The following is a 10203-nucleotide window of genomic DNA, read 5'->3' as shown; positions in this document are numbered from 1 at the left end:
TATACGCGCGCACGTGTGCGTGTGTGTTACATAGAGATAGTGACAGCTATCGACTCACCGGGCGAAAAGATCAAGTTAGGTTGGTGGCCTGAATGCCCCTCCTACATCTCTCTCTCTACCTCTTACTCCCTCTCTCTGCCTCTCACTCCCTCGCTGCTTCTGTCTCCCTCTCTCCTTCTTCTCTACTTCTTTCTCTTTTCTCTTTACACACTCTTGATATATATCTCTCTCTCTCTTTTTCTCTCTCTTGTTCTCCCACACTCAACGCCGGCGACATTAACTAAGTATAAGGTTACTTGCAATGATCACGCGGCGACGTTGTGATTGAAGAGGAAGGACAGTGTGAGGAAGAAGAAGAAACAAACGAAAAAGGAAAAAAAAAAAGAAAGAAAGAAAATAAGTGAAAACGAACATAAAGTCAAGTGTGGGAGTAGGAGTGAAGTGGGAGTGAAGTGGGAGTGAAGTAGGAGTAAAGTAGGCGGTTTTCAAAACGATAACCTTCACCTTTCGTTCGGTTCACGTTGTCGAAAAGTAGAAACGACAGTATTGGCTATCGTTGTAGTAGTAGTAGTGGTGGTGGTGGTAGTAGTAGTAGTAGTAGTAGTAGTCGTCGCATTAGTAGCAGTCGTAGTGGTACATAGTTATAATACTTATCAGGTCTATCTATAAAAATGTTCAGTTATCAAAAAAGAATGCAAGCGAACATTTCTGTTCTCTGTATTCCAGTACGAAGCTCATACTAGTGAACCGGTTAACTTATCTAAGCAAAGCTAATTTATATGTTCGCTGAAGAGAAGCATTTTTCTTTTGTTTTAAAGAAAAACAATTGAGTTTACAATTCACTCTCTTTTGTCTCTAACGGTTATTCTGTGAAACAACACCATGTTGTAAGTTGATTGTACATTTTTTTCTTCTTTTCATGTTTTCAAAGAATTTTAATGTTTTATTTTACGTTTTTGCTTTCTTTTTGCAGGAATTTAATCTTTATTCTTTTAGATTTTCTATTTTCGAATTTCAAATATGTGCTTTGTTTTCCTTTCCATTTTATTCTGCCTGCATTCTTTCTGCGTTCTTCTCTTTCAAAAGCGCCGTTGAAAAACTTAGAAACCTATGCTCTCGGTTACCTAAGAAAATTGCACCAGCTTAGTATTTTCCCCTGGTTTATAAGGTTTCGGGTCATTTGAATGTCATTGAGGGAAGAATTCCACATTATAATAATGATTTCAAATTTTGGCTCAAAGCCAGCAATTTCGGGAGAGGATTTATGTCAATTACATGGACGCCGGTACTCAACTAGAGCTTATTCTATCGACTTCAAAAGGATAAAAGGCAAAGTCGTCCTCACTGGAATTTGAACACAGCACGTAGAGACGGATAAAACGCCGCTAAGCATTTTTCCCGGTGTGCTAACGATTCTACCACCTCGCAGGCTTATTCCACATTATCATAATTATTTTTTCTCTTGGCACAAGGCCTTGAAAATTTGGAGGGAATGGGGATAGTCTATTATATTGACTCCAGTGCGTAACTGGTACTTATTTCATCGACCTTGAATTGATGAAATGTAAAGTCGACCTCGGCGGAATTTGAACACACACTTGAAAACGAAAATTTATCTCCCATTTTCTTAAATTTCTTCAGCTATCGTTTCTACTATAATTTGCAAACCGTTTTCCTTAATTTCTTTTTCTCTTTCTTTTTCCTTTTTAGCCCTGACGTGTTCCATGCTAATGTCTCAGACATCGATGTCGATGAATTTGGTGTTAGCAACAAATGTTCTCGAGAACATTCCAACGATTTCTCCACTCCTTGCCTTTATCGGAGACGATCATCAGTTATGTCTCAAACGTCTGCATTTATGAAGGAAAACGAGAGTGAAGTCAGTTTTGGCGGTTTATTAATCCTTTGTATATGTTTTATGTATGCCACCCTCATTTTTCTCATTTGGACAATATTTGGCAAAATATTCTCACTTGTACATCTTGCAGTTTCAGGTATGTATTTTGGTTTTTTTCTTTTCTTTTACCAAAACCACTTTTTTGAACATTTTGCAAAAGTTATATCTATATATATATATGTGTGTGTGTGTGTGTCTGTGTGTGTGTACATATTTGAAATGTATTAACTGATGAAGGTATTGCGTAAGAGATGTATTTCCTATAGTATATTACTGTTCTGAAACCAACGTATCAAATGCTTTCAAGATATCATTATTTGGTTTGAATGTTTATATACATTCTAGGACCAATAAAATATAGTGACTGTCTAGAACTTGGATCGATGGTAGCAAGTAACCTCCCTCCCCTAAAACTTAATTGCTTTTTTGGCTTAAATCAGAAACAATCATTTCTAGAATGAAAATATACATGGGTATTGAAGAATATTATATGAAACGTAACTTTACTTGTATAAGCATTGAAAATATGTAATAGTAACTTGTAGCCTTGAGATCTACTATTCTTGTGTGGTGTAGATCAAGAATTGCATGATACCACTGTCATGATTTAACTACTCCGCATGATTTGATTAATCCGTAGTGGTTAAGTCAGAGTGATCCTTAGAGTTACATGCAACAGACAAAGCATTTGAAATATAGTTCTGATTTGTCTTATTTTGTAGTTAGTTTTTGTTAAGCATTTGAAAGAAAAAGAGAACTAAACTATTTCAGTGTTTTAATGCAGTTCCACGGCCAGTATTGATTTGCAATATAGATATACGTGGGATGACGAGGAGCGAGATTGAAAAGCTTGTTTCACACCATAAGCAGCTTCTTTTCCCATTTTTGTCTGCGTCTTGTCATCAGATTTGACGTCACCATCTGACCTCGGTGAACCTTGGTACAGATACTTACAGAAGTAATCAAGTTTGCGAATAACTTGATACCGTTGTGCGTTGCACCTTGGAGCACGAATAACGGTTTCTTGCTTCCTTTCCATCATCTGACTTGGCGAACTTGTAAAAGATTACCGGTTTTGCTCCGACTCCTATCGTCAGACAAAATCAATATCACATAATTTTTTTTTTATTAGATGGCATGACTGCCGACAACTGAACATTAGTTGTACCGAGGTTTGTTGGTGTCTGTACGCCCATAGCCTCACGGTAGTCTGTGGCACACTCTGATCATCAATATTTCAGATCAATTCAGGGCAGCAATTCTTTAAAAACTCCTCGTATTTTCTACATACATGTCAATCTTTAAAAAATGCTTTGCAGTATTTTTCACACAGCATAGTGAGAATGTGCTTTAAGTAAGTCTAAACAATCTTTGGTGAAGTGACAGTGCTTGTATTACAAAATGTTAATGTTAGCAAATTATCTCCGAGCGATAAACCCAGTTTAGAATGAATATTATATATATATCTATAAAATAGCACTTCTGACGATGTTCTAAGTTTATACTGATAGAAAATATATATTATCGCTATAACTCCTGTTAGGAATTTGGACGTGTAACCTATAAATCTGTTAAGATTCCCATGTATCAGCGAATATGTGACATAACCAATTTGTGTGGAAACACTGAAATATAATTTATGATAACACATGAAGCCCAAGGTCCAATGTTGGGTCCATTTCCCCTTAAAATTATATGGCGGAAAGAATTAAAAACAACACTGTAAGCCAATGATGCACGTATTACATATATCTTTTACTAGCTAAAGATAAAAATTCACATTTAGTGGTACTAACTATCTGATGTTTGTGTAGTGGTATACGGTATGATGCCGGAAATAGTCTACGAACTGTAGATTGTTCAACCAATAAGCTGAGAGACATCGCAGCAGCTGACTCAGCTGTGAACGTCATTACTTTATTGACACCATGTTACAATGTTTTCTGATATAAATAGTTTCTAAGTTTAGGAATGGACATTAATCAAATATGAGTTTCGACTTCCGTTATTACACAAAATCCACGCACCCATCCATCCATCCATCCATCCATAAATACATACATACATACTTTGAGATTTATCAAATATTCCACTTCCGACTTCGGCATCAGCTAGCTTTGCAAATATAAAGAGAATTTCTTTGAAAAGCTTCTCCAAAAGTATTTTCGATCTTATATAAAGTAAGGGTAACAAAACTTAAGCAGACTTTGCAAAAGACTGCTTTGCAACATTTAACGTTCCCAGGTATGATTCTTATCGTGCGGTTGAGTTATAACAATGTTTATTATTGCAAGTGAATAGAAAAGCATAAATATGCTTTTTTTCAAAGAAGATCCCTCCATTTGGGACTTTTCGAAAAATTTATAATTTCTGAAATAATTCACATATGAAGAAAATTTAAGTATTATATATTATTTTAACTCCTAAGACACATGGCAAAAGCAAAAAAATATGAATAAAATAATTTAGTAATAGCTATGCAAATGCAGGATATGGAAAATGTCCATAGAGGCAAAGAGCCTTCTACACATTCCATTTAGATTTTACTTAGTTAACATTTTTGTAGCCCTGCATTTAAGTAAAGTGTAGAGGGAATAGAAGTGAATATTGATTGGTTTCCATTGCGAGTTGAAACTGCTTTGACGCTTCAAATCGATTTCTCTACAATCATTTGCCGCATGCATGGCCACAATTCACAACAATAGCAGTAATTAAACCATTTAATACAGATTTTCAGTGACATCAACGTAGATTGCAAATTCTGCATGCCTTTTTCCAGTACTCAGAAGTCTTGCAATCTTTCTGTCATAAATCACTCTTTTAGCTTGGGCACCGAAGAACTTGCTTTTCATTAACCTTCTCACTCTTTGTAACATCATGCTATGCAGAAATAGCGAGCTGGCAGAAACGTTAGCACTCCGGGCGAAATGCTTAGCGGTATTTCGTCTGCCGCTACGTTCTGCGTTCAAATTGTGCCGAGGTCGACTTTGCCTTTCATCCTTCCGGTGTCGATAAGTAACTACCAGTTACGCACTGAGGTAAATGTAATCGACTTAATCCCTTTGTCTGTTCTTGTTTGTCCCCTCTATGTTTAGCCGCTTGTGGGCAATAAAGAAATAAGAAATAGCAGACAACGTGGTAATTCTTGGGCTTTTTCGATATTCAGAGGACAGCAAAGAACATAACTTTTCTCACATTTCATAACCATCCATCTGGAGGAGTGGCTTTTTTTTTTAATCATGTTTTGCTTATGGTCCCTTTTGATTCCTGTTTTACTCGGACGGACCCTTATGGCTATTCGATGTTTAAAAAATCCTATTATGTGGATTTATATAACCCTAAGGGTCATAGAGATTCCTGTTAGGAACCACGGGTCTAGGGTGCACCGACACCGTCCACATATCAAATGAGGAATCAAGGCTTGCCTTAGTCACCAATAGACACTTCAGAGTACCAAGAATTTGACATTTTCACAAGTCTTTGTTATACTAGCTTCGTTCCCAAATAAACTCTTCGATCACAATAGAATGTACCGTGCAGATTGTTGTGTTCTCTATTTAACCCATTGTCTGCCATGAGCCCCATTTGGGGATCTGCTAAAAACAGTCTTACTGCCGGTTGTTCGTTGTATTTAAAGTGAATTGCTTATGTATATTGCATTTGCAGAGGCGTGTTTAACAATATTTGGTCGTTAAAGTTTGTCATTATTAGCTTTGGCTAATTCTAGAGTACATTTTATATCATAAATCGCAATTTGTGAACTACAAAAATACCGACTGTTTTGAAAACATTTTCTTTTTTTTTTTGCATTTTCCATCTACATCATTCAATGGTATTTCATACGCATTGGAATTTGATACTATAGTTAAAAAACAAACAAACAATGTTTGTTATTGCAATTGAATAGAAAAGGATAAATATATTCTAAAATAATTCACATATGAAGAAAATCTAAATTATATATTATTTTTAACTCCTAAGACACCTGGTAAAGCCAAAACAATACTAAAAAGAAATTGAGCAGTTAATGGGTTAAAATATACAACCGTGGAAAACATTTTAGATATATCAAATAGATCACTTTAGATATGTAAGTGATAGAGCCATTCACAACATTATTAAGTCTAACTCTGCGATGGTACAACATTTGTCGAAAGAGCGCCCTAGATTTAATATTTGACAATGAAAAAAATCATGTTAAACAAACATCTCTTTACATTTGTTACGAAGTGTTATCTATTTCCATTATCATGATTCATTTGCTTTTCCCTATCTCTTAACCTCGGTTATATTCAGTTTTTATCGTGCTACATTGTATCGGGGATTAGAAATCTACACAAAAATAGAACAAATTGAGGTCAATGTGCTGTCAGAGTGAAACCATATGGAGATAAATCGGGCAAAAATTAGTAACAATTGTTAGAGAAAGATAGAGAAATTCCAAATAAGTACAAAGCGGTTCAAGTTACGTGAGAATCGTTGGCTCCGGCTGACATTTTAAGTTTCAAGGTACAAGAATATGCTCGAGTTGGCCCTCATTTCTTTATTTTGTCACATGAAACTAAAATCAAAAAGTAGCGTAAAGCTCGCGCACGCCAATGCATAACTCCGTTTTAATGTCTTGACTCCATGAAAAAATGACCGTAGATAACGTCCTGAATTGTTCAATCAATAGGAAGTAAAGCTGAGGAAGTATAGAATAAAAAAATGCCAACAACTGACGGTTAGATTGACTGTTTTATTTATCTAAATCTAGGCATAGGCGTGACTGTGTAGTAAGAAGTTCGCTTCCCAACCACATGGTTCCGAGTTCAGTCCCACTGCGTGGCATCTTCAAGTGCCTTCTACTATATACCCGGGCCGACCAAAGCATTGTAAGTGGATTTACTAGATGGAAACAGAAAGAAGCCCGTCGTGTATATATAAATATATATATGTGTATATATAAATATAAATATATATATATATATATATATACACACATATATATATAGACATATATATATATATATATATATATATATATATATATATATATATGAGCGTGTGTTTTGTGTTTGCTCTCCACTACCACTTAAAAACCAGTATAGTTGTTTTTCTAAGCCCCCGTAAGTGAGTAGTTCGGAAAAATAATAGACTGATAGAATAAGGCTTTAAAAAATATGTACTGAGCGCGATTTCTTCGACTAAAACCCTTGAATGCGGCGCCCCAGTATGGTTGCAGTCCAATGACCGAAACAATTAAAAGATTAAAGATAAATTGTTGACTTTGTTTTTCATTCTTTCGGGGTCGATAAGATAAGTACAAGTTAAGTGCTAGGGTCAATGTAATAGACTTATTCCCTTACCCAAAATTGCTGGCCTTGTGCCAAAATTTGAAATCAATATTATTTTATGCTTGAGTATTCATATCTATTCATATAAAATTATTTTGAATTTTTTTATTTTATTTTTTTCAGCACATAAAAACAGATCAAAAAATCCTTTTGAACTTTCTCATTCTTCCAACTTCCATTTAAAGAGACCAATTTCCAGTGGAAGATGAATGACATCCTGCATGAAAGTTTGAAAGCAACATTGAACAAATCAAAGAGACAGCAAATTTATTGGAGGATTAAGCATTAAGTAACAATGAGCAACTTTGTTTTAAAACTGGACAGAGACGTAAATAACCAAGCAATAAGGAAACAAAATCACCAATGAATTCTATAAAAAAAAAAAACGTCTGTCGAAAACTGTTAAATAGCATCATTTTCTGTAGAAGTAAGAATTAGAAAGTAATAATAATAATAACAATAAAAGACTGTAAGGTCGAAGATCATCCATTGATTTCTATCATTTTGTTATTATATATGTGTGTGTGTTTATGTATATACACACATATATATTTAGATATGTGAAGGTATTTCTGTTACAAATCATTCAAAAATAGTATGAATGCACTTTAAGACAAAAAGTTCTGTGATCCTGTTTTGACAGAGATGGTTATGTCTCGAGTGAGGTGCTTCTCAGAGTATTCTAGTTTATGTCCGAAATGTCAAAAACTTAAACAATATCCCGTCAACCTCAACTTGTAATTTTACTATCAAAACTATGCATATATTATTTTCAAACATGATTCCATTTTAGGAGATCGATAAGTATTCAATACTATCGAATCTTTTCATCATAGAGTAGAGAAGAAAAATACTAATGATGTACTTCAATGCCTCATTTCCTTTTCGTTGTACGGGCTGTGAAAATTTTGATTTTAAATTTGATAATTCTTAAAACCCTGCTTTGGATAACAAACGCGTTTCATGGTGAAACAGTCAAAATTTACTAATTCTTGTAAAAATATTTTAAATTTAACAATTGCACTCCCAGAGTCCTTCACTCCAATCAATAACTTACAATGAAACATTTCTCCAAACAATATTAAGCAATTGAAAAATTGATGCTGTTGGCTTAGAGATAAGTTTCGATTCCCTGTTGAAACTAATTACCTTCCTTTAACATTGCCAGTACTCTTTTACAAGATCGTAAAAACGTACTGCAATCTCCTGGATACTAATTAACAAAGATCTTTGTAGTGATCTGAGACAAATCTTTAATTACAACATACCAATATGAAGCTATATGACTTCATATTGGTATATTGCCCTGTGATATAGGTTTTCTGTAGGTAGAATGACTAAGGAGAAAGAACTCATGCGAAGTGGTAACATGAAAGGCGAATGTTTGCCTGGGATCCCCACCGTCTTATGGCCAGTTGCTGCATGGAAGACAACTCACGCTCGTCATGACATTTTTTCCTAGTGAGAAACAGCTACGTGTGTGTGTGTGTGTGTGTGTGTGTGTGTGTGTGTGAGAGAGAGATTGAGAGAGTACTTGCAAGCATTCCCACAAGACTATTGTAGTTATTTCCAGCAATGTGAGAACTCATTATTAAACAGAATTATATTAAAAATGACCAGTTTTACTTTTGTAATCGCAACAAAATGTTACCCTAATCCACATTAAAACCGCTCAAAATGTCTTCCTCTTCAACAAATCAACAGTCACAAACTACTTCACAGCTACTTCTTTTTAATGTATACAGCTGTGTGTACTTTCTTTTATTTATGAATTACATTGCATCGTTAACAACCATTGTAAAGTTGTCTTCGTAAATTGTCGACATTTCTTTCACTGAATATAAAACTATAATTTGTGAAATATATAAAAAATGTTTCTATACATTATTTATACGTTAAATGTACATTTTCTTATAGAAATCGTTCTATTTTTTCTAATAAAACATTAAAAATCATCTCCATGTTTCTTTGTTTTATTGAAATTGTTTCAAATTTTGGCATCAGGCAAGAAAGGTAGGTAATCGATAACACTCACTTCGGTACTTGACTGTTAGTTTATTTGATCGACTCTGAAAGCATGAAAAGCAAAGCTTTCTTCAACAAGATTTGCGCTCAGAGCGTATCACGCTGGAAAAAAAAATGCCGCTAAGCATTTTGCCCAGCATGTAAAATGTTTGCCATCTCGCGAACTGACAGCGTTTTGTTAAAATAATTTCAAATTCTGGCACAAGCCCGGAATTTTTGAAGAGTGAGGGCTAGTCGATTACATCGTCTCCAATACTTGACAGCTACTTATTTTATCGTTCCGAAACATTGAAAAACAAAGCCCACCTCAGCGGAGTATGAATTCAGAACATAGAAACGAACGAATTACCGCTAAGCATTTTGCCCAGCGCGCTAACGTTTCTGTCAGTTCGCTGCCCGGCACCGTTTTGTTATAATGCACATTATAACACATCATGTTCGAAAATGATGGAGTTCATTGTCGACACGAGTAACCAGAACTGGACGAAGCATATTTATATAAGCGTATTGCACATAGCCATGGCGAAGACTCCCATCGTTATGCGACACTGTATATATTTATTTTGTCTGTTGTTATTACTATCTAAGATGATAGTGTGTGTGTGTGTATACACACACACACATATATATATATATATATATATACATTCAATATTCCGTTCCAATATAAAAGTATTGAAAAACTTCCAAAGGTGGGTGTCAACAGCTTCTACCGCGGACTCAAGACCACATGTGTGTGTGTGTGTGTATATCTTTGAGTTTGCCCCAAATCACCGTTTGAAAACCGGTGTGGGTGTGTTTACATTTCCGTAACTTAGGGGTTCGGCAAAAGAGGCACAGAGAATAAGTACTAGGCTTAAAAAATAAATCCCGGGGTCGATTTTTTCGACTAAAACCCTTTAAGGTGATGCCTCAGAATGAAATATGTACAAGAATAAAAGTATA

At 35.0% G+C, this 10203-nt stretch overlaps 1 protein-coding gene across 1 annotated transcript; it reads left to right on the top strand.

Moving 5' to 3' along the window:
- Positions 1-515: 515 nt before the first annotated feature.
- Positions 516-9188, top strand: LOC106871198 (uncharacterized). Its single transcript, XM_014917548.2, has 3 exons — positions 516-887; positions 1711-1994; positions 7357-9188. The coding sequence occupies exons 1-3, from the start codon at positions 883-885 to the stop codon at positions 7440-7442; spliced, it is 375 nt and encodes a 124-aa protein (XP_014773034.1). The 5' UTR covers positions 516-882; the 3' UTR covers positions 7443-9188.
- Positions 9189-10203: the final 1015 nt, after the last annotated feature.

This window comes from Octopus bimaculoides, chromosome 10, assembly GCF_001194135.2.
Source record: "Octopus bimaculoides isolate UCB-OBI-ISO-001 chromosome 10, ASM119413v2, whole genome shotgun sequence".
Lineage (NCBI taxonomy): Eukaryota > Metazoa > Mollusca > Cephalopoda > Octopoda > Octopodidae > Octopus > Octopus bimaculoides.
The sequence above is the reverse complement of the archived record's forward strand: the minus strand, read 5'-3'. Positions and strand labels throughout refer to the sequence as shown.

Coding starts and splice junctions, on each gene's coding strand:
- LOC106871198 (XM_014917548.2), top strand. Junction 1,995..7,356: donor TGTACATCTTGCAGTTTCAG/GTATGTATTTTG, acceptor TATTTTTTTCAG/CACATAAAAACAGATCAAAA.